Source organism: Alternaria triticimaculans (assembly GCF_023758025.1).
Source record: "Alternaria triticimaculans strain BMP 0046 chromosome Unknown scaffold_26, whole genome shotgun sequence".
Taxonomy (NCBI): Eukaryota; Fungi; Ascomycota; class Dothideomycetes; order Pleosporales; family Pleosporaceae; genus Alternaria; species Alternaria triticimaculans.
The window spans coordinates 155107-178731 of NW_026055983.1; the positions used below are offsets into that span (position 1 = coordinate 155107).

General features: G+C 53.1%; 5 protein-coding genes across 5 annotated transcripts; 2 read left to right on the forward strand and 3 right to left on the reverse strand.

The window, feature by feature from the left end:
* Nucleotides 1-97: 97 nt before the first annotated feature.
* On the reverse strand, nucleotides 98-1381 carry J4E78_010063 (uncharacterized protein; the record flags this gene model as incomplete). The annotated part of the gene is made up of 1 exon (XM_049370645.1): nucleotides 98-1381. One exon carries the CDS (start codon nucleotides 1379-1381, stop codon nucleotides 98-100), a length of 1284 nt encoding a protein of 427 aa, XP_049217667.1.
* Nucleotides 1382-1783: 402 nt separating this feature from the next.
* On the forward strand, nucleotides 1784-4785 carry J4E78_010064 (uncharacterized protein; the record flags this gene model as incomplete). The annotated part of the gene is made up of 3 exons (XM_049370646.1): nucleotides 1784-2066; nucleotides 2123-3750; nucleotides 3940-4785. 3 exons carry the CDS (start codon nucleotides 1784-1786, stop codon nucleotides 4783-4785), a joined length of 2757 nt encoding a protein of 918 aa, XP_049217668.1.
* Nucleotides 4786-6523: 1738 nt separating this feature from the next.
* J4E78_010065 (uncharacterized protein) lies at nucleotides 6524-7589 on the forward strand (the record flags this gene model as incomplete). The annotated part of the gene is made up of 3 exons (XM_049370647.1): nucleotides 6524-6719; nucleotides 6765-6809; nucleotides 6901-7589. 3 exons carry the CDS (start codon nucleotides 6524-6526, stop codon nucleotides 7587-7589), a joined length of 930 nt encoding a protein of 309 aa, XP_049217669.1.
* A 9510-nt stretch (nucleotides 7590-17099) lies between these two features.
* Nucleotides 17100-18502, reverse strand: J4E78_010066 (uncharacterized protein; the record flags this gene model as incomplete). The annotated part of the gene is made up of 2 exons (XM_049370648.1): nucleotides 17100-18193; nucleotides 18247-18502. 2 exons carry the CDS (start codon nucleotides 18500-18502, stop codon nucleotides 17100-17102), a joined length of 1350 nt encoding a protein of 449 aa, XP_049217670.1.
* A 753-nt stretch (nucleotides 18503-19255) lies between these two features.
* J4E78_010067 (uncharacterized protein) lies at nucleotides 19256-22388 on the reverse strand (the record flags this gene model as incomplete). Its single annotated transcript, XM_049370649.1, has 4 exons — nucleotides 19256-19912; nucleotides 19965-20220; nucleotides 21065-21858; nucleotides 22278-22388. 4 exons carry the CDS (start codon nucleotides 22386-22388, stop codon nucleotides 19256-19258), a joined length of 1818 nt encoding a protein of 605 aa, XP_049217671.1.
* Nucleotides 22389-23625: the final 1237 nt, after the last annotated feature.

Genomic DNA, 23625 nt, shown 5'->3' on the forward strand with positions numbered 1-23625 from the left:
ACACAAACATAAGTAATCATGGAATCTTCGGGTTGCCCGCCCAAAAATACCTGCGAACCAGTCGCGGCTATTTACAATTGATGGAATGAAGGAATCATTAAGTCAGGACTAGGCGATCCAGCAACCGCAGATTCTCCTGTTCCCTCCGTGCTTTCCTCGATTCTTCCTTTGGCTGCTCAATGACTGCTTCTTTCGGTAGAACAACATCAGCGAAGTGGTCTTTTGTGAACTGCATCACGGTCTGCGCTTCAGCAAAATTCTCTTGTTCCATCAGCTGCCGAGCGGTCCCTAGGCAGAGCTGAACAAGGAAATTCCGCCGACTCCGGGATGCTTCAACGAATCTGATGGCGCCGGCAGGATTTTGGACGAAATGAAGTCCAGGACCCGTGCTGGGCGTCGAAGGGTGATGTAGCCAGAGCATTGACTCGACTGCTGGACTCCATTCCCCTAGCCACCGTGGTGTTGACAGTAGGAACGACTGATACATCTCGGGTTCGAGCATATCGTCGGTATTGGAGATGATCCGGTTCACGAGGTGGCCACCCGCGGATCTTAGGATATCGTAAGCTGCTTCGTGTCCGGCATTCTCCACGAGGCGGAAGGCTTGCATGAACGTAGCTAGACCGCTGGCTAAGCTGTTGTCTGCCGCGAATACGACCATCTTGGCCAGTAGTTGTTGTCTGAAGGTCGCTATCCGTGCCACGTCTAGTCCAGTCTCCTTGACGCGTTGTTCGTTTGGCCGGATGAACCAGCGCCAGAGCGCGGTAGTCTCGCCTTCAGCCACGAAGAGAGCCACCAACTTGTCTAGGAATTTACTGCCACGTCCGGTCTTCAAGATGGACATGTCGAGGAATTGCTTCGAGGTGTCCGAGCCGCTGGTTCGGAGCCATTCGGCGAGTACAGTTGCGGATGATCTACCATCCTTGAGTGGCGAGGTTTGGCCCGTGGTCTTCTCGAGGAGCTCGAAGCACATGGCTGCCTTTGGTAGAGTGGCAGAACCTGCAGCTATTTCGTCGACAAACCAGACGATGGGCTCTCTCAGTATGTCGGAAGCAGCAGACCTTGAGCCTCTCCGACGGGGTTTGACTGCAAACAGAGGGTTGGTCAAGATGGAGTCGATGTGCTGAGTCGCTGACTCATACGAGGACGTCGCGCGGTTCGCGGAGGGATTGCGTTGGCCATAGCTGATGGTCAACTCTCGTGTCGATTTCTTTGGGTTGCTCTCGGCAGGTGCGAGGGGGTGGGCGTGGTCGAGGTGGGCGCGGAAGGAATTGGTCAGCAACGAGAGGAGCTGCTGACTCTCGCGCGGGGTGAGGGGCAGCTGTGGGTGGATCTTGGAGGCGAGGGTGCTCAGTACGCGTTTGCTTGCGGAAGACTGCATGGCTGCGTGTTGGTGTCGCAGTCGTGGGCGGCGTCTGATCGGTCGGTGGTGGAGTGAGGCGATGACGAGAGTGGACCAGGCCCGACGGGAGCGCACGTGACAGGTTAACGCGCGCATCACGGCAGGCTGGGACAGGCACTCTTGCTATTCGTAGACCAATTGCCCTTCAGCCCTCCCCTCGCATCTGCACACCCGCCAGCCTGCTCCAGCCCCAGTCAACGCGACCCTGCCGCGTCCTCAGCCATTGGAAGCTCTAGCGCCAAGCCGACGTGGTCGCTTCCTCTAGCTGTTCCCCAACTTTACCTTCCCTCTACATCATCACCTCGCCTGCCCACCAATCCGCCCACACATACACACACCAAATAAGTCCCCCGCGGCTTGCCCACACATCACACACATCCAATGTCTGAAGCACAAACTCGGCCTGCGCGAGGCAGGAGCTCTGCCCGCGGCGGCAGGGCATCATACGGCTCCCGGGGCCCCAGAAAGACCAACGGCGACAGCGCGTCCTCCAACGTTGACACATCGGCAGACCAGGGCGAACTGGGCGAGCTTAAGAAGCGCTACCAGTCACAGCTATCCACACTGAAGGAGCTATTCCCCGACTGGACCGACGCCGATCTCGTCCTCGCAATCGAAGAATCTGACGGCGACCTGCAGACCACCATCGAGAAGATCAGTGAGGGTAAGCGACTGCATATACGACTTACACGCACGTGATTACATTACTAACCACTGCAGGCGCCGTCTCACAATTCTCAGAAGTCCCAAAGAAAGCAAAGGACAGGTCCCGCTCCAAGGCCAAGGAGAACGTCCCCCTCGATGGCGCGTCCAGCCTGCGTGGCCGGCCCGACGGAGCCCGTCGTGGAGTCGACAGCGGTCGCGGCGGCCGTGGCGGACGAGGCACTGATCGTGGTCGCGGTGGAATTCGTGGCGGTCGTGGAGGCGCCGCCGGTGGACCTCGTACGGCTGCTGGATCAGTCCCGACTACCGAGTCCGCTGCATGGGACACGCCCACAGTGCCAGAAGAGTCCAAGGAGACCAAACAGGACGACGAGACCGTACACGCGCCTGAAGCGACCCCCGAAGCCATAAAGCCTGTCGTGGAGGCTACCATGACAGCCGCGAAGAAGACTTGGGCGAGCATGTTTGCTGCACCCAAGCCCGTCCCCGCAGTCCCCAAGGCAGCTCCGAAGCCCGCCGCCGCTGCTGCCCCCGAAGTGCCCTCACAAGTACCCGACGAGACGCCCGCGCACCAAGTTGCCCAAGAGCCTGCCGTGCAAGCAGAAGAACTGCCTATACCCCCAGTTGCAGATGAGGCTGTACAGACACCGCCCATCACCGCCGAAGATACGTCCAAGATGACGCCGGACAAGAGTGTGGATGGTGCCCCTGACGTCACCCTCACACCTTCCGGAGATCAACTTACGCAAGAGAATGTTGAGCACCTGCCTGACACGTCCATTCCACCCAAGACGGAGACAGCTTTCAGCACTGTCGCAAGCTCGAAGGATGTTGGAAGTGCTGTAGCGACCCCCTTGAACGGTCCTACACAGGCACCCATCGGTCGCCCCGCCATTGGAGGATTCCAAACCACCGCATTGAAGGCGACTTCTGGAACCCCGAACCGAAGCGCAAGCTACCAGAGGAGGTTGATGGAGCAGCAGGAGGCCGTGGTCATGCCTGGAGACCGCGCCGTGGACAGGGCAGCAGTCCAATTCGGTAGCATGGGATTGGGCGACGGCTCGGATCCAGATGTCGACGAAGACAGGGAAGAGGCGGAGACGAGGACTCAGCCGCCCCAACACTCTCCTGTCGCGCAGCCCAGGGCTTCCCTACCTCCCGCTCCCCGCCAAGCATCTCAAGATGCCCCTCAACAGGAGGCCGCTCCTACACCAAAGCAGGCCCCTGGACTGCCTCCTGTGCCCCAACATCAGCCCGGCCTACAGCAGTCTCCCTCGAACCCGCTTGCATCTCAGGCTATGCAGAACCAAGGATCTCAGTCGAACCAGCCATACAACCAGTTTGCTAGGTATGGTCAATCAGAGGCCTCCGCCCCGCCGCAGAAGCCATACGATCCATTCGGCCAGCAGATCCCGCAGTCGAACCACTCGCAATCGCAGAATTACGACTACCCCGGCCAACAAAGCCAGGCCCCGTCACAGCCTGGTGCCTTCTCGTCTGCCCCAGACGGTTACCCCTCCAACTACCTCACTGCCGAACAACGCGCGCAATACCAGAATTACTATGGAAGCTACGGTCAGCCCATCGCACAAAGCCAGCAGGAGGCTGGTTCTGCTCAGCAGCGCACTGGCAGTGCCTTTGGCTCTGGACCTGACTCTGCTTATTCGCAGAGCCAAATCCCACAGGTAAGTGCACTCGCTCAAGGTCTGAAACAGCTCGCCAAACTCAAAACCGATAATCATGCCGACCAATCTGAACCATCTCATGTGAATGAGAAACTTTGGGCAGAGATGGCACATGACACGGGCAGAGTAAGGACAGCAGCTAAGACAGAACTCTTTATATTCTCCCAACGTATACTAACACAATTGTAGACTCAGAGCCGTTACGGCGATGCTCAGAACAGCGGACACAACACTCCCAACCCCGCCGCCATGGCTGGCCAACAAGGACATGCCGCTCAAGGCCAGCACGCGCACAACGCGCACAACGCAGGCTACCCATACAGTCACCCGTACTATGGAAGCCCCTACTACGCTAACTACGTGAACCAATTCGGTGGTTATGGTCAGGGAGGAGCCGGCTATGGTTCGTTTGGAAAGGGTGGCATGTACAACCAGCCTCACTACGGCATGTCTCCTCAAGCTTCATTCGACCAGCACTCTTCGTCCCCCGCCAATGCAGGCGGCTTCGGCGCTTCCTCCTTGCATGATCGCGGTAGCGGTATGGGCGCAGGCTTCGGCGACTACGGTCGCTCAGCCTCTGGAGCTTCTCAGAACCCCAGCGCCACTGCCGGCGCTGCTGCATTCGGCGCCATTCCCGATACCATTACCCGACCAGGAAACTTCCACCAGAGTTCCTACGGTCAGCAGGGTAGCCAAGGGTTCAACGATGACGCCCTGAAGCCCTCCAACGACTACAAGAGTGGCGGACCCAGCCCAGCGGCTCTTGGTGCTCAGCCTGGTCGCCCCGGCTCTGCCAACCAAAGCACTCCAGGACAGAGCGGTCCCCAACACTCCCAGCAAGGTTATGGCAACTACCCGAGCCACCTCGGCAACAGCCAGTACGGTGGTCTCGGTGGTCTCGGTGGTCTAGGCCACCAGAACTCTGGCAACCACCAGCAGCAGAGTGGCTACGGCAACTACGGCGGCTTTGGCGGAGGATATGGCGGTGGCAGCTACAACCGCGGAGGTTGGGGCGGAAACTATGGCCAGCACTAGGCTTCGTATTCTGCAAATACAGGACGATTGAGAGGCTTGACGCGTTGTTAAGAGGAATATGGCCTAGTCATATCATCATCGTGAGCTGGTACGACACGGGGTCATTGTTTTCTTTCTCACGTCCACTTTGAGTTGGCTGATGGCACGAAAAGCATGTTTCCATGATACGCTTGACAGGCCTCAGATTTTGTATTATGACAATCTCCTTTCTTCTCCTCTTGTTCCTCTCCGCTTGCATCCTCTCTTTTTCCAAGGTTCCATGTCACAATCCAATTGGGTCCACTTACGTGCTCAGTCGCGAGGCGTTTTGTAAATCCGCAAGGGAGGGATAAACTCAAAAAGATTCTTGTTTTGTTCTGGATTTTGCTTGTAGTTGGCTTGGTTTCCCTTTTCTCCGGTACTTTGAGAAAGGGAAACTACTGTATTAGGGTATGGGTTAGGGAACTTGGGGGGCAAAGAGCAAATCTAGGTAGCTCGATGGCGTTCACAGTTGGGCTGCTACAGCTGAGCAATGCATATCGTTGAACATGACGCAAGACTGCGCTTCTCTTGACGTTGATGGTGAACTCATGTCGTGCTTGTCGTAGCTTAACAGTACTTAGGTTGAATGCTTGGCATAGGGTCGGGCCTAGCAAATGCAGGTACGTACCGTTTCCTGGCCGCCGAGAAACCGGCGATCCTATGTCCACTTTTTTTCTTTCAACATCTCCCGAGGTTTGCTCGCGCATGCAACATTGACGCAAACTTGGAGCCTTTGCAGGGCCTTAGCAAGGAAATTCTCTTCTCCTGACCATCGCGCGCGCTATGACACACTGCGCTCAGGCCAGGGCATGTATTCCGAGTCGTTTCCGAAAGGGCCGATAGAAAGCAGTTTATGCAAGTGATCGCGGGTCGGCCGGCCTTGGAACGGCGTGCGTTCACGTTATCAGGGTCTTGCGCGATAGCAGGCTTTTCTCATTCGATATGACGAGAGATTTTGCGGGATGTCGTTATGCGTTGTCGCGGTGTACAGACATCGCTGCTTGCATCGACGCCCTTGCTTTGGAAGTTTCCAGACAAGACTACCTCGGTACCTGACTGAGATTAGAAATTGACAAAGAGCGCGATCAATAATCACATACAGCGATACAGGCACCGGCACATGTGTCAAATGTCAAATCAACGCTGCCGATATTGCTCACCGCCGCCAATATCAACGATAACGGTCTCGGAACGTGATCCATCTATCTACGCCCGGGCGCGCTACCGGCGCCATGATCCACGACTAAGCCGTTGCAAGGATAGCAATCTGGCATCTTACCCTTTCCGGCAAAGCTGCCTCGGCGAATGCGTCAAGGTCATCATGGTGCTGGCCGGAATTTATCTTTTGGCGAGTGCACGCGTTTGTTTTCAAGCGTCCAATTCGCAACACCTTGATGGTCTGTCGGGTACACAAGCAAAACCACGTTGCGTCTACGTTGTGCGCTGATTGACTGCGTCTTTTCTTTTTGAGTCGAGTCTTGTCGATTGGGGAGTGTCTTGTCGCGTTTAACTGGCTGAGGATTTGATCAGCTGGAGATTGGGAAGACGTGTTGTTGGCTGCAGCGATACACCGATCGAGTGCGTAAGCTGAGAAACGCGGACGACTGTACTTCAAGAAGGAAGAGCACACAGTATCTTGAAGCGACACGACACGTTTTACACCTTTTTCACTCTTCGTTCGTATCGCGCCAAATCCAACAACTGGCAAACTTCTACCATGGAGTCAACATCCTACCAAGCCGACGCTCTTCCAGCCTCGCCGTTGCTTCGCCTTCCTTTCGAGATCCGTCTCATGATATACGAGTACCTGCTTCTACCCTCAACGACCCCAACGACCGGAAACGGAACGTCAGTCGCGAACTTGATCCCCGACTTCCATACCTACCTCTCAGATGACACGAACAATGATGCTTGTACGTTAAGCGTACGAACCATGGATCCATGGCTAGGGTCACAAGGCCCGAAGACGTGGAGACGAAGGAGTACATACCACATCAGAACCGGTACGTTTACACTCTTGGAGTAAACCTAGAAGGATAGCCTAGGATACTGCTTCCCAACGGCATCGTTGATTACATACTAACAATCCCACAGGTCCCTTCTTAACTACCACAACACCAACAACCTACCGCGTCCTCCTCTCGCCCTACACATCGCACCTCCGCTACACCGTCCCCTCTCTCCTATCCCTAAACCAGCAAATCCACGCCGAAGCCAGCAAAATCCTCTACTCAACCTACACCTTCGCCTTCCACACCAGCATCGAAGCGGCCGTCCCCTTCCTCTCCGATCTGACACCCAGAAGCCGAGCGTCCATACGTCATATCAGTGTAACAAAGAAGGCATTGCCATACAGCAAGGAATTCGACCGCGCAGAATGGGCAAGTCTATGCGAATACCTCGCTACACCCTCTGCTCCCTCCGACGATGATAGTTCCGAAGCAGTTCCTCCAATCTCCCTCCGCACCCTAAACCTCAACGTCATATCCGGCAAACCAGACCACGGCTGGGACGCCATCACCCCCATCACACCCTCTGATTTCGACACCATGCTCCGCATGAAGAACGAGTGGCTAGGCGGCAACGGCGATTTCGGCGGCGTGGATCTAGAGTGGGTGGAGCAGGTCATGGCGATTAAGGGGTTGCAGGAAGTTAATGTGAAAGCGATGGTGGAGAGGTGTGCGAGCCCCGTGAGTGAAAAACAGGCGTTTTGGATTGCATTTAGCAAGAGCGTTGATGAGGGCGGGTTTGGTGCGTGGGTTAGGGGGAGGATGATACGATGAGCAGGGATGTGGATAATGAGGACGTGTAGGTTATGATTGGGTTCACGGGATAGAGTGAGTTCCTGGATTGATTTCAGAATGTATAGTTTGACCACCTTCAACACTTACCCTATCCCACTCTTCCCTCACATATATCCACCATCCCCTCGTCACCTCATCAACAACCCACACAGGACACATGGCTAGTCGGTACAGCACCCGCAACACAAGAACCTAGCGAACGCACGCCCAACGTAGTTCCGGCACGGGGCCGGTTCTAGCTCTGATCAAGCACCAGCTTTCTCGTCCCGGAGTAAAGGGCCGACTGGGGGCAACCCTAGAGGTTCTGTTCTCCATTGAATATAACAAAGAAGGCTGGTTGTTGGGCGTGCGAGAAGTCTGGTGAGATTGGGGAAATGAGTCGCTACCGTTGGAACTGACCTTGCTGGGCTATTTCGTGATGCACATCCTGGTAGGTTAGGTGAGACGGCGGAAACGCTGGCTTATTGGTCCTGCTGGGCGGTTGATGATGCGGGATATGTAAGTTCGAGTCTTACTGTGTTCGGATTGGGGTTCTTTTTGTTGGTTTTGATGGCGAGAGCTAGGCGGTGAAGGTATAATAGTGGCTAACTAGAGAGGACGGTATATGTCTTGAGAAAGAAGGTGCACTATATACAGATGAATATAGGGATAAGATAAAAGAACTGTGTCATTACTACTCTGCAACGCCACTAACTCTCTCACCCGTCTACTTTCCTTCTACACATACCCATCATTTCCGCGGTCTCTTATCAAAACCCACACAGGACACATGGCCTAATGGTAAGGCGCCCGCACACAGTAGCTACACGCCGCCCAGCAACCTCTAGCTACCCTCTAGTTCGTTGCCGGGCGCCCGGCGAGCATAGCTACATGCTCCAAGCTTATACAGCTTTAAGCTTATTGACTCAGCTCCGCTGGGTGGCTGTGATGCGGGACATGCAAGTTCGAGTCTTGCTATGTCCGTTCGTCTTTACTTTTTTGTTTGGCAGTTTTGACGACGACGTCCGGCATAGTAGTATGTATAGAGGATATGTAAGAGTGGCATATGTGTTGAGGGTGAGAGAGGGTCTTGTAGTACGCGGCTAATTGAGCACGTCGGGCTTCAGGACCACTGACAGCGCTGATTCACGTAATTCCACTCCATAGCGCTCATCACACCGTACCAATGTGCCACAGCGCTGAGAACGATAAATACGTGGAATAGCTGATGTGATGCGCCCCAGATATCGTATCTCTTCGGTCTCCAAGATTCTGGGAAGTGAGTCTATTGTACCAGTCAACGAAAGTTCGGTCTCGAGAAAGAAGACGTATCGATGAACATGCTAGCCTTACCGCATAGAATACAACTCCAATTAGTATCAAGATACCCTCGAGGTAGTAATAACGCAGGCCAGTCTGCTTATCAAGCTGATCATGGCCGAAGATTGACACGCCATGCAAGATCGGCGCAAACGCCGAAAAGCCCGTTGCGATGAATGTTGATAAGCGTAAGGTCTTCCATTTCGGTCCGTGAAGACTGGGGTTGATGACCGTGGTTGCCGTCAGTGACCCAAGTGTAATGATCTAGAAGGGTTAGTTCAGTCATACAACATCCCATCCCCATAGTTCATATACAACCTACCATTGACCAGTATAGCTTCTGTAACCCTGGTTCGCAGTAGAATCCAAAGTAGATACCAGGTATAAATGATCCTACAATCTGCCCTATGATTGCGACATAATCTGCTTTAACCCAGAGACTCGCATACCCTTCTGAATGGCATATCAGAGTATGATACGCCGCCGATATACCAAAGCAGACTACGGAGGCGGTAAGAAAGATGCGGAAGACGAGTTGATCAGTCCATGTTGCTTGGGGAAATCGCGCGTTGAAGTAGCGATCGAAAGAGTAGCTGGCTAGAAGAACGAAGATGCCGGGAATGAGGTGCGTGTAGATGTTTACGGTCTCGTTGTGCAGTTGGAGCAGGCTGCGAAGGCAGAGGGGGACGGATTTTGTAACGGGCCGGTAGCCAGTTAGGATAAACGAGTTATGCGCATACCAAGATGGCACCTCATGGCTATCCTGCAGTGTTACTGAGGTGTCAGATCGCGATGTTTCTTGAGGTTGTGAGTCGTTGGTGCCGCGAGTGGCCATGGCGCAAGTACTCAACGAATAACGGTGTTGTAGCGACAGGAAAAAATACGTTGAAAAGAGAGGGGTTTGCGCGAAAATGGAGTGAATTAGTATGGAAATTGAATCGGCGATAGAGATGCGAGGGTTCGGCAATTAAATCCGTCAATCATTGCGGTAGCATCACGTCGCCTGAGTCAGTGCATTGGGCGGGCGGTGATGGCGGTCCGTTTAGCACGGACATGTTGATCAGAAAACGGTGTATACGCCTCTGCGACATCTATATTGAATTGCTCATTCTCACAGAGTCAACAGTGGCGCGTGTTGATGATGGCGATGTCGGCTGCGGAATCGCGCGGTTGTTGTGAGGGTTTAGAAGGAATGACGTCAGGACATACCGGTCAGTTGTCAGGCGTCGCCGCGACGCGACGGTGTTCTTCTTTTACCACCACGGATGTAGCGAATGCAGACCAACAAGGCATGTACTCTCGGATCACACCTCCTAAGGGACGAGGCGTCTCTTCAGACCCAGCGCCCCGGTCATAACACGCATGATTGTCGGTGCAACGCAGCGGCGTGGCGAGTGTCCAACCGCACGCAGGAGTACGAGACAGGAAAGCTAACCAGCCGAGAACGATGGATGTACATACGGGACACAGCAGTCGACTAGGCTGCAGTTTCGACACGGAACCGGGGTATGGCCCCTGGCTGTTGTGGATGAGCAACACTTTTTCCGCAGGTGTCTAGGCACTGGTGTACAGCCACGACAGCCAACCACGGCATACCTCACCAGTCAGCTCGTCATCTCAGCCGGAACTCAACTGCGAGCCATGACGCTGCCGCTGCTGTTTCACGAGGCTAGGGCACCACCCGCACGCTAAAGGAGGGTGAGCAATTCATCGCGATTGGGATGTGGCTTGGGAGTTCTACCCGTCCTGCCCTCTAGAACCGTGGCTTGGGCGTTCTACCCGTCCTACCCTCTAGAACCCACATACTCCACATGAGATTGCGAAGCTTGAAACCATATCCTGGTTCGCTGCAGTGCCCCGTACATCCATTATTCTCTGCTAGCTACTTGGGCCTGAACGGTCTCCTAGCGAAGAGCTTTGGTCGTATACACGAATCCCCACACTGCCTGCACATGAGACGCCGGAGCCATGCGTCCGTTCATACCCCGGGTCCATACCCCGGTTCCGCCTCGAGACTGCATCCTGGTCGGTTGTTATGGCTCTCCTGGGTACCTCAACTTGGATCTGTGCTTGCGATTCTCACATTCAACATATCGCTCGCAGCGGACTTCTGGTTGGTTTGAAGTATAACTGACCGGTTCGCAATAGGCCTGGTCAGGGTGTGCGATCTCTTCAGCTGCTTTCAGTTAGAGGAAGAGGCGTCCGGATTGACCATCATGTACTATCAGTAGTATATATATATGGACTTTCCAGTGCCCGACAAATGCTCTTGAGAAAACAAGAGCAGGCTTTTCTCGGCCATATCGCAGGGCGAAGTATACCTGACTCTGGAAGACCTTTCTGTTCTGCGCACTGCAACACATATTAGGTCCTACTTCTACCAACGTACGTAGCTTTCCCCTGGCCTCCAACAACCCCAACAACGGCTCTATGGACCATGACGCCACGCTAACGGGACCCAACTTGAGTAGGCCAAGTACTGCGTCGCATTGCATCGCAATGTCCCTCTCCACCGGCAATACAGCTGTAGAACAAGTCGATAAAGGAACTGGATTATCTAATTTACCTAAGAACGACTCTCGACTACCTCAGCTGGTTAACACTGATTCCACTCTGCCTACGCACGTCCTACCGCCTCGCGACCACACCGAGCCTCCGACCTCCGGCATTCATTCTTTCCACACCCAAACAATAGCCTCGAATACCAACAATACCGCGGCAACGCATGATCAGACGAATACATGTTTCAACTATGTGAAGGAGTACGCGCCCGTCGTTGGAGTCGTTGGCACTATCATTGGTGTTGTTGTCACTATCATCACTGTTGTCAAGTGAGCCAGTGAAAAGAGCTGGCTCAAGCCTTCGGGCTATATACCAGCTGCCCATGCTGAGATGGCATGTTCAAGAAGAGTGGAGAGCTATCGCAGGTACCCATGAAGAGGGCTCGTAGAATCTGATTCACTGTGCTATTGATAGGATTGGCTGGAGTGAGACATGTGCTGAATAAAAGATGTACGAAAACAATCACGTTCAGGTACTCCCATGAACGTCATGGTTCGTTTCCAAGAACTATACGACAGCTTGTGTAGATGTAAGTTTGCAGGCAGGGATGACACAGTGTTTCTTACAAGGCTAAGACATACAAAAGAATGCATTGGCGATAGTGATGGTGATAGCGACGTCGGCTGCAGATCTGCGCCCGTGGTGTGATACGAAAATAAATGAAGCATGAAGTCAGGAAACTAACATGTCCCCAGCGTTGCCAGACCCGATAGAATGACACTGTACCTTACTTCTCAAACCTGGAGATGTCATATCACTGTCTATCAAGACTACTGTTGATGATGTTTGGAACTAAGCACCCCATCCTTACGAGCCAGTACGGGGTAAGACGACTAGCAGACACTAGGCGTATGAATTATGGGAGATGGGAGAAGGAGATGGCAGAGTTGGGGCCACGGATTATGAATATATCAGCCCGACTCACCACAAGTTGCGATATCCTGGGCGACAATAATTCATAGAACATAAAACGGCATGTCTTTCAAGACCCAAAAGCGATAATTCACCAGCGTCACCACATACACAATGGAACAGAGTGGTTGCAATATGGTCATCACGAAACACGCGAATAAAAATTAGCCGCGACGATCGTGCGCGAGGGTGGCTGTGGGATACAGCGCGCCCTCGCAGCTCGAAGACATCTTACTGCCCACAGACGGAGTCCTTCCCATGTGACGTTTTGCCCAGAGCACCTCTACCTTATCTATTTCTAGAGGTGCTCGTATGTCGGTCTGGCGACAGCTGTCAGTGGGCTACATGCGTAGTGAACGCGATCTTTACCGGTGGGGCTATGTGCCTTTGCACTTTCGGCATAGCTTAGCGGGGGTTAGATACCTAGAGGCCCCGGGAATCGTCCCAAGTGCGGGCGTCACGCAGTTCTGCATGTTGAGTAAGCGGGCTGAAGGATATAGAGGGGCATGGAGGGGTAAGGTAGGAGGCTGTGAGCGGCAGGCGTGAACCTCCTGCACGGTACGCCTGAAGCTTCTACGCGGCAGGCCTAAACCTCCTGCACAGTACGCCTAAAGCTTCTACGCGGCAGGCCTAAACCTCCTGCACGGTACGCCTGAACCTCCTGCACGGTGCGCTTGAACCTTCTACGCAGTACGCCCAGTCGTTGCGCGGTACGCCCAGAGTCTTTAAGTATGCAGCACAGAAGGTTCAGTATATCTATACTTTAAGTGCCTGGCGGGAGGTTTTAGCTGGAGAAAACACAAAATCAGACACTACAACGTCTTGGATTTTATCTCCGACGTCTATTCCTCAACATACTGCGCAGCATCACTGCATCTTACCTAGGTACTTGCATCGCCGTATGTAACTTAGCCTCGTCCCATTCCTACCTAGGTGATCTCCGACCTCGGGATTGGCTGGGTCTCCGATGCTAACCAATTATAGTTAAACGAAGTACTGCATTTCACGCGATGTCTTCTACCGACAGCAGTGTAGTCGCGCGAGTCGACAAAGACACTGAACTAGCTGAGCTAGTCAAAAACGACTCTAAGGTTCCTCAGCCGGCTACCGATCCCACTGTACCTCCGTTGCAGGTGGTCAACACCGACTCGACGCTACATACGCCCTTCCCGCCACCACACGCCTATAGTTTACCTTCTGCCGTCGACCATGATCTCGAAGCCAGCAACAACAACAGCGACAACATCAACAATCAAACACCAACCTCAAGGACCAGAGCTGGCCTCCCAACCAGGCTCACCGAGCAAGCGTGGTTCCTTCATGTTGAAAGGCATGCCCCTTTCATTGGACTCATCGTTGGCACTGCTGCATTTGGGGCTACCTGTGTTGGGATTGTCGTTGCCATGACCATTGCAGTCGCTAAGTGAGCCCCACGGAGCAGGTGTGAAGGGAAATGAAAGAGGTGGGGAATACATAGGAGAAGAGTAACGAAGGATTACCGGACTCGTTCTTTTGGGAGTGTTTTGATGTACTTTAGCGTTCCATGAAGATAGTCCAGTGAGATACCCAATGAACCATTTGCGCGAAAGAAAAGACCTTAATTAGGGGACGTGTAATCAACAAAACGGTTGTGGAAATAGACCGGTAGAAGATACCTAGGTACTTAATGTAGGTTCGCAACGAAAGAACATTGTAATGCGCTTTCGCATCTATGCCCAGGTGCACCAGTCTTTGCTGCAAAAACTTACCGAAGCATCTTCAAACCGGATTGACACAAGGCTACCACCACCAGCGAGACTCTTACTCCTAGTAAGCACTGATCGAATATAGACTAGCTCAGCAGTTGCTTTGACGCTGATTGGTGTTGAGATAGAGATTGGCCCCGCATCGCAAGAACGTTCTATTGGCCCTGTGGTAGAGGCCGCAGAGTGGGCAACGGTTTTGTGGTGAGAAACGCAGGGGTATTGCAGGGCGAGAGAGAATACTTAGGTTAGAAGCACAGTGAGAGAAGAAACCTACATTGCACGATATACTACCTAGGTACACTTTGGATATCTAGGTATTTTGGAGTTTGGCTACTGGACGGGACGGGACTATACTATACTTCGCAACGTTACAATAATTCGCCAACGGTTGATGTACGTGATCTGGTTCCTCATCTACAATTCATGTTGTCGCCACGCTAACTCCTGCTCAGTCGGAAGGATGGCCCTGCCTTACCCCACTAGAGCCGCCACTACTGCAACCTCTCGGATATACACCAACCCTACACCACGTGCGACTGTTGAGCCTACCCCACACTCCATACACGCAAATCCAGACGGTCCTGGAAATGGTGCGACAGTCGGCTTTGAAGTAATGATCGACCTTCTTCGGCAGTGCTACGACGCTTTGAGAGACATACAGCAACTGCTAGCAAACATAGCTGAGGGTCTTCAACAGCTGAACGAGCTTCTTCGCAAGGAGTTTTCGGGGAACTTCCGCCTCGTTTGTGTAGGTCTCCTTATCGCCCTCGCTGGCTCTGTTGCGTCTGTCGCACAGGCTATAATCCAGCACAACAAACGATAAGAGGAGGTGGTCGCCTGCCAATCGAAGTTCGACGGATACACCATGCTGGGAATGACTGTCAATAAATAGCGGAAGGGAAGAAAGGGAGGAACGAAGTGCGCGCGTTCGCAAGGAACGCTGTTGGTATTGGGTCGCTGATGGCGACATGGTACTCGTTAGCTGCCCATGGGTAATTTGTGTTTGTTGGCTGGGCAGTAGGAGTTGGCGATGTTGTTAGATGGTTCTGTCAGAACACGATGTGCAGAATCATCGCCGCGATAGACTAGATTAAAGAAAGAAAACAATAAAGAATAGACTGACTTGCTAATGTTGCGGTTTGAAGGAAGAGGAAAGAAGCGAAATAGAAGTGAGCCCCCTCGTGTGCCATGACGTCGTCGCATTTGCTATGCGACTTTGACGCCCATGATAATAGGATGTCTTCGGAGAATCCGACGGGCTGGGACTACGGAGCGCTTGACTTGCAGAGAACCGGATGAGGCCTGGAGAATAAGAAAAAATGCTTTGGATAAGCTGGCAGCATCAGCTAGATCTAGATGGACGAGTGGGTTAGAATTCTGTAGACGAGTTCGTATGCTTCGTAATAGAAGTTTCTTAGCGGACGTGATGAATAAAGATGTACATTGAAATGGGCTAGAGAGGCAAACATATCTACTGTCGCATGGCGTAGGCATCTGGGTGGACTCGTCAGGCTTCTTCTAGTTTCAGAGCTAGCGTTGTGTTTTTTTGAATACTTCTTGTTGTCGCATACTCCCTAAATGTTTGTCAGATGTACACATATATACCCATATTATGTGCTAGCTGCGCACATCTCTCAATGCCGCGGATGTAAGAGCACCTCTTTCATCGTCATAAAAACCGATAATCGATGATTTCGGTTTTAGTTTAGCATGCAGCTCTTCATACGTACTCAGGTAATGTTGGATTTCACGTCGATATGCTCACTGTAATGTGCCAAACGCTCTGTGAGTACCAGCTCTCCGCTTGAGGATAGTGGACAAGAGGCTTATCAAAGATCGCTAAGATGATATGTGCCGCTATATAGTCTCAGATTATCGACACTGGAGCCAGATTTCGGTGAAGACACACGCCATTTCGTCTTTCCAAAAATTAGAGAGCCAGCCATGGGGGTAACCATATGGGGTGCGCTAGTGTTCCAGGTGTAACAACGCCGTCAGTTGGGCAGGGCTCTACGATCCCGTCGCGCCTGACTACTTCAGACTAGCGGCGCAACTGGCGCATATACCCTTCATTCGGGACTTATCCATGGATACATCCTATTGAAAGCTGGAGATGTAGATGAACAACATAAAACTTTCAGGTACACTACAAGCGGGAACAGTACACCCTGAGGACAATCACTACATCCGCAACTTTACTACAGTTCACAGGTATGTGATTTAGCCCCAGGTCCCATTGGCTATGTCGACTTGCTAACGCGGTGTTGTTAATAGACGCCTCCACCGCATGGCAATGCCAGTAAACATGGACACTCTATTGCCCACGCACGTTAAACACCGGCGCGCCAACACCCTCCCTCTCGCCTTCGATCCCAATCCCTACAAGACCCAGACGATACCACCTCGACCGGAACATACTGAAAGACCTTGGGTTAGAAGGTGGCTCGATTATATCAAGGAGAATGCCACTGTTATTGGTCTCATCCTGGCTTTCATTGGGTTGATTGTCGCCCTGATAAAGTGACGTGAGTAAATGTTGTCGATGGCGTGTGACGGATGAGAGAGAAACCCTTTCAAAATTTTGGAGAAGAAAGAAAGAGATGTTGAGGAACCTCTTTTTGTATAGCATGGCCCGCGACATCTGTTGCTACTTCTCTATTTCTGGGTGCGGAAGCGGCCGATGTGACGAGAGAGTGGGCATTGAGGGCGGAGATGGACGAGAACTTAGGAATGAGGAAGGAACACCCAACGAAACGTTTGCGAAGAACCAGAGGAAGGAAAACACTTCGAGTATATGCCGATGGAGTGCCGAACGATCCAAGATATCTGTTGTTACATCTCTGTACCTCAATTAACGCCGACGCTGATGATAAATACCAATATCAGTCCAGTCCAATCTCGCCTTGATAACCAACCTGCTGGGAGCAATGGCATTCCCTCATCACCCTTCTTTCCAAAATCCCTCACCAACCTACTCAACGCCCTCAGCCCTCTTCCTATACCCCTCCCTCCTCTCCAAGCTCTCCGGCTCCTTACCCGCCGCCTCGATAATATCGACCTTGGGCTGCTCCTCCGTCATATCAATGCGACCCGGCCTCCTTGGCCTCAACTGAGTCCTCTGGGTAATCGGGTAAAAGTACGCCGCACGCTGCATCTTACTGTCACGCAGCGGCTCATTCGCATGTTTCTCAGGGTCGTGCAGCGCAAGCGCCACGACGTCGCCGTAAGTATCGCTGGGGTCACCGACTTGCTGACTCGTCTCGTACGTACGCACGTTATCGTATTTGAAGCATTTGCGCGGCTGGCCCTCGTCGTCTTCGGCGATGTCGAAGTCGATGTCTGCTTCGTTGGTGGGGTCGTGCGTCGTGAAGTTGCGTTTGATGCCGCGGACTTTGTTCTTGTCGGAGGGGAGGAAGTATTCGAATTGCCAGCGGGGGATTGGGGGTGGGACGGTGGGGTCCAGGCGGTGCGCTTCGCGGTCTTCCATGTACTTTTCTTGGTCTTGGATTGTTTGGCCGGCGGGACGCAGGAGCGCGACGTCGAGACGCGGGTCGTAGGATGGGTCGAGCGGGTTGTTGATCGGGGGTGCGGTGAACTTGAAGACCATGTAGCCGCCGGTGTCGGGCATGGCGTCCCAGTCTGGGAGGAGTGGGTAGGAGTCCACGAGGGTCAGGTTGGGGTTCCGGGGGTTCTTGGGCTTGTTCCAGGCTAGTCGCTCTTCGGGCGTTGATTCCGCTGCCCTGATGTTCTCGGCGCCGTCTTGGCCGTTGTAGGCATCTGCTGGGTACGCGATGTTGAAGCTCTTCAGGATGTGTCTCGCGATATTGGTAGGATCGTCTAGTGAGGTCTCTACCTGCTTTCGCTTCCTCCGCAGGCGCATCGTGTTGGACGAGTTGCTAGACTCGAACTTGGAGCCGCCGGTTGTGCTTGAGGTGACATATTCGGTTCGTCGCAGGAAAGTCGCGCCAGAGGCATTGGTCTGTGTCTTGCCGAGCTGATTCGGTGGTCGCATCAGCGCCCTGTCTGCTGTACTGAGCGGTGGCGGGTGAGGCATCGCCTGTATAGCTATTGGACGCGTCAGTCGCTGCGAGGGCTTTGCGCCACGGGTTCGCTCTTACCAGACTCGTCTCCATCGAATACCTTGGGGATACCGACTAAGTCGATGGGCATTCCCAGCTCCGCATCAGCCTCGATGTTCAGCGACTGCTCTCGCGCTAATCTCGACGCAAAGCCAGCTGATGTGTATTGACCACTCGAAAGACCAGTGTTGGGAATGTCCAGCAGCTTTGGCGGACAGGGTGGAGGAGGCAGCGCATTCGAATATCGGATTTTGGCAATGTAGTCCTGGTGGACAACAGGACGCCCGGAACTCATGATGCCGTATCTTCGCGCGCCGTCGATTTGGGGTGATGGTGGTGATTGCGCGGTTTTGGCAGGTCAAAGAAAGTTGAGGAGCTCGGAATGTCAACGCGCCAGGCAAGCCGCGCCAAGACGCGTTCCGCGCTATCACCAGGGGCCTTCGCCATGTACCCGATGTAGAATTCCACCTGCTCATGGGCGTCGCGCTTGACCTTGGAGTCTTTTTGCGAGTAGACTTTGGCTGTGTACGTTGACGCTTGGGATATTTTGTAGCTGCGGCTTGCTGGGCTGCTCGTCCAATGTGGTTGTCTACTGTACTCCAGCCCGAATCAAGACCCCGGTCTGACTCAAAGGCGCAATCCATTCTCTGGTGGTCATCTACTGCTATTCTTGATGTTAAGTCTCGCGTTTGAAAAGCGTGAACACTTAGCAGTGCGAAATCAGAAAGTAATGGAACAGGTTAACGTTCAACGTAACGACCGTGATGATAATATTAGGTAGATATTCTATAATGACCCAGCTCCTATTTACAAACACCTCTCTGCCACCCATTATCCAGGGTCCATACTGTCATACAGTCTATTACCGCGACCAATATGCATGGCTGCAGTTTCCTATACCCAAAACGCCATGTCTCATACCAGCTCCGCATCGAAGCGTGTGGGTAGTTATCAGCCGGAAGAGGTTCTACCACCTCCCGACCATCAAGCGTGCGGCTAAAACCGACAAACACTCGTCAAAGATTGTAAACATGCCAGCAAAGATCGCTCAGTTGGCCTTCTTGAGCTTGGCAGCGGCCATCTTGCGCTCGCGGCGCTTCTTGGAAGCCTCAGCACCGGCCTCGGTGTCGAAGAGCAAGTCCCACCACCTGAAGCTGCTGGCGTAGTTGCCAATGAACTTCTCGTGGTGAACATCGTGGTGCTCAGCGCCGGCCCAGAAAGGCAGGAAGTGGTGCAGACTCCATGGGAACTCGTAGCCGCTGTGCGCGTCGATGGCCTGGAACACACGTAGGCAGATCCACGCGTACATGGTCAGGATGTGGAGGTCCTTGGTGATGGCGCAGAAGACGATTGGGACTCCGACAGTACCGAAGCCGAGGATCATGACTTCAATGGGCGAGGCGTACTCGGCGGCCAGACCGAAGGGAGCAGAGTATTGGTGGTGGATCTTGTGGATGTTCTTGTAAAGGAAGGAGCTGGCGTGCATGGCGCGGTGCATCCAGTAGTGCCATGCGTCCTCGAAGACGAAGAAGATGGCAATCTGGTACGCCATCTTGTAGATGCTGGGGAAGGGGACGGAGGTCTGGAGACCGAAGTATTGGCACATGGGGTGGAACATCCAGATCTGGGGAAGCTCGACGGTGAAGTGGGACAGGAGGACGAGGGCGGCGCATTGTGTTTGTTCCCAGGTAGTGGGAATTTTTTGCTGCGGCAAGTTAGCTATCGTCGCATGGAGCTGCTAAATTGCGAAGACGTACGTGTTGGAGCTTGTATCGGTTGAAGAAGGGTATGCAGTCGATGATGATCCAGGGAAGCGCGCGTCCAAAATAGAAGAGCTCGTGGAAGACAAAGGACATGATTCCTGTCGCTAGGACATCGTTGCCCATCCATTGGTACCAAGCCATCCACATCTTCTCGAGGTAGTTGAGCTGCACATTGTACTTGGAGATCTCCTCAAAGGAGCCCCAGTAGGTGTCCTGCGCCATAGGCGTCAAGAGGGAGGTTGCGTTGTTCCTGTCATCTGTTAGCATCTAGGGTATGCGACTTCGGGGTACTTCGGAATCGGGCGTACATTGTGGGTGCTCTCAATGTCCAGCAGTAAAAACAAAGAGCGGGTGCAGAGTGCAGTTGTAGAGCGAAGGAACGACTGCAGGTTGCAGAGTGGTGAAGGAGCGATTGGCGGAGGTGCTGCAGTGAAGAAGAGCAGATGCAGCAGCAAAGGAGGCGGATTAAATTGGAGATTGGCGGCCCTGATCGACGTTCGTACCACTTTTGCCACCCAAGGTTCACTCAGTTCCGAGCGGCCAACGCGTGGGCGCAAATGCACTAGTGCCTGCCCAGAAGACGCGCCAGGCCAATTACCCTTCGCCCCTGGCCTTCACCGCCTGCTGAGCTTTCTGTTCGGCAGCGGCTCGAGTGTCCCCGGCTTCCACATCACACCAGCGCCGCCCTGCAAGGCGACTGTGGGTCGTGTCACGGTGAGCCCACCGCAGGCTGATAAAGTCGCTCGCCCTAGGTAGGCTTCTAGAACTGCGGCATGACTGGACGGCATCGGCAGTGCTAATCGCGAGAGCATGACGCGGTCGGCCCGACAAATCACATCACCACGAGTACGGCAATGTACTAAGCCACGTCCACGTTGTCACTCGACGTCTGACATCGGCATGTGGTTGTAGTCATGAGGTAATTCAGTGTAGCTATTTATTTGGGTATACGCAGCACCATCCACACGTTTCCAACATGTACTCGAGCCATCTCTCCAGACAAGGAATCCCATAACAATCATCGGCCCTACCATCATGGGATTACTACAAGTTTCGCAAAGCGTCCATTCCAATACTGTTGTTTCATCTCTGACAGAGTCTTGAATCTAGTCTCACGCAGTCGCTTGAAAGCGTGAATTTCTCGAAGAACCGTTTTCCAACTACCAGACGTGAGATGGATGCTCGTCAAGAATACTTCCCGCGTTGTAGAATTAACTCTGCGGAGGAATGGTATGAGCTGTTCGCTGGTGACCGCGTATCCGTGGAGTTCGAGCCGGATCAGGTGAGGAAAACGAGACTTGGCGAGGAGAGAGAATGTCTGGTAATCAACTGCGCAGCTGGAATCTGTCTTGCAGCCGATGAGCCGAAGTTCGGTGAGGTTCCAACATATTGGGCGTGAGTTAAAACGCTCATACTTCGGATCAAGTCTCATCGTCGACGGTGCCCTGATGTTGTCCATTGGATGCGCATGGTCCACATCTACAAAGTTGAGTTTCTGAAAGCTTGGGTGATCCAGGTATGGCCATAGTCCAGGTAGAGACAATCGTTCAGTCCCGGTGAGGTTGCGCATATTCAGGTGAATGATTTCCTTGTTGAAACCAGTGTCCGACAATATCCGATGCAGCAATCGCATGTGTCCAGCGGAAATGTAGGTGCCAATCTCGCGGTTGTAGATACGTTGGAACAGCCAACGAGCAAGATTAGTATGGGCGTAGTCGAACCCTATACTCATGATGAAAGGTTCTGAACGCGGTAACGGCTTATGAGCGCTACTTCTCGACCCAAAATGTATCTCCTCAAGTCCTTCCATAACTTTGAATGAGGAGAAGATCTTCTCGAGAAGAACCGGGGCGTAGTTAGCCCAGAACAACTGCCGTACAGGTGTAATCTGAACTTCGTTAGCACACAGTGAATTTGAACAAGGCGACTAACGGGAAGAGCGCACCCTCCCAGATCCGAGCCCGTCCTGGATGTACGACGTACCTTGTTCTGGATTTCCCGAAATTTGGCTGACTCCACGGTATAGCCGAGCCAGTGGTGTTTGTCTCGATCTCCTTTTTTGTACTCCCTTATGGCGTCCACTCCAGGGTCGATAAACTCAACGCATTGAATGCAGTCTCGCCAATGAACTATCGACGTGATCTCAAGAAGCGCTGTCAAGCCGTCTTTTGTCATCAGCACTCGAACGTGTCTGAGCCTGCGCCTCATACGTGGGCAAAGCAAATAGGCGGCGGCTGCGCGAAAGAAGCGACAGGTCCGACGTAACGCAAGTAGCTCGCGTACAGGCGAACTGGGTATGAACTTCACGATGTTTGTGATGAGCTCCATGGGAAGGTTATCGAGTGCTGGTTTAGGCGGAGGTGCAAGTACGCATGGCATCGCAGCACAGGCATCGGCCACGCCGTCGCCTGCAGTCATTGTTGTAGGTACCGAAGTCATGAGAGCACACATCGTGGTGTCGTTGAGGTGTTGGAGTGGCTCGGGAGAGCGAATTGCCTAGTTCAGAACTTGGTGTAAGGCTATTCCCGACAGTGAATGAACAACCGTTGCCCTTACTTGGCCAAAGAGCTCCACGCACATGCGGTGGCGCTTTTCTCTCTTGAGAACTCGGTGGTCCGCCTCTTCCGCTCTTGAACAGGTTTGCGGGTCTATCAATGATCGACAGATCAGCTTGGAAGCACCTGCCGAACCTGAGATCCATCCCAAATGGTCGAGCCCCATGTTGACGTACTCATAGGCTCAATAGGCGGAAGTGCGCCCCGCGGTGACCTAAATTCCCGGCTACACCTGCTAAATGTTGGACTAGGCGATGGGATGATCGGCGTCCTGAACATGGCAGGAGTCCACTCTGGTGTGCCGTCTCCGACCAAGCGCCTTCCGGGACCTGGGCTGGGCTGCTCTCTGCTCTTTATCTTGACCATCGCTCTACGGAAGAGTGGTCGCAGAAATGGTACGGAGGCTGAGATGAGGCCGACGTGCTGTTCCACTTGACTCCACATCAAAAGATCTGCTGTAGTCAGCCCTTGCTGCACATAGTCGTGCACCCAGAAAATCGTAGTGTAAAGCCGAAGGGCGGAAGCTATTACGGCCATGATACCGACGGAAAAAATAGCTATCAGCTCAAGACGGCGTCTAAGCGGCATTGTCGAAAGATTCCAAAAGAACAATATCGGTAACGTCCAGATGATCACATCCGTGACGAGGTTATAGATGGCATTGAAGATCCAGAATGGATTTGGGTTGTAACAATGAGCGTCGAAGATGTGTAGGACCCATGCTCGATACCAAACATCCCATGCGAACGCGTCGGTGATCGGAATGCACATGAGAATGGAGGCGATGATCATGGATACTCCGCCAGAGACTGTGATGGCAAGGAGTACACGGACAACGTATTGGAAGCGTTTGTTCGATGCGGCGATAGAATTGTAAACTAAGTCGATCCTGTTAGCCGAGTAGATCCTTCAAAAATGAGCGTTCCGAGGAAGAATGAAAGCACATGGGCGAACGGATAGCCGTTCGACGCGCAATGGCCGCCACTTGTGTAGTACTCGAAGCTCTCCGCGTTCATCCCTGGGATTGTGTGGCATAGAACGTACATAGCAATATCGACGTCTTGATGAGACAAAGATTGAGGATGAAGTTGACTCGGTAT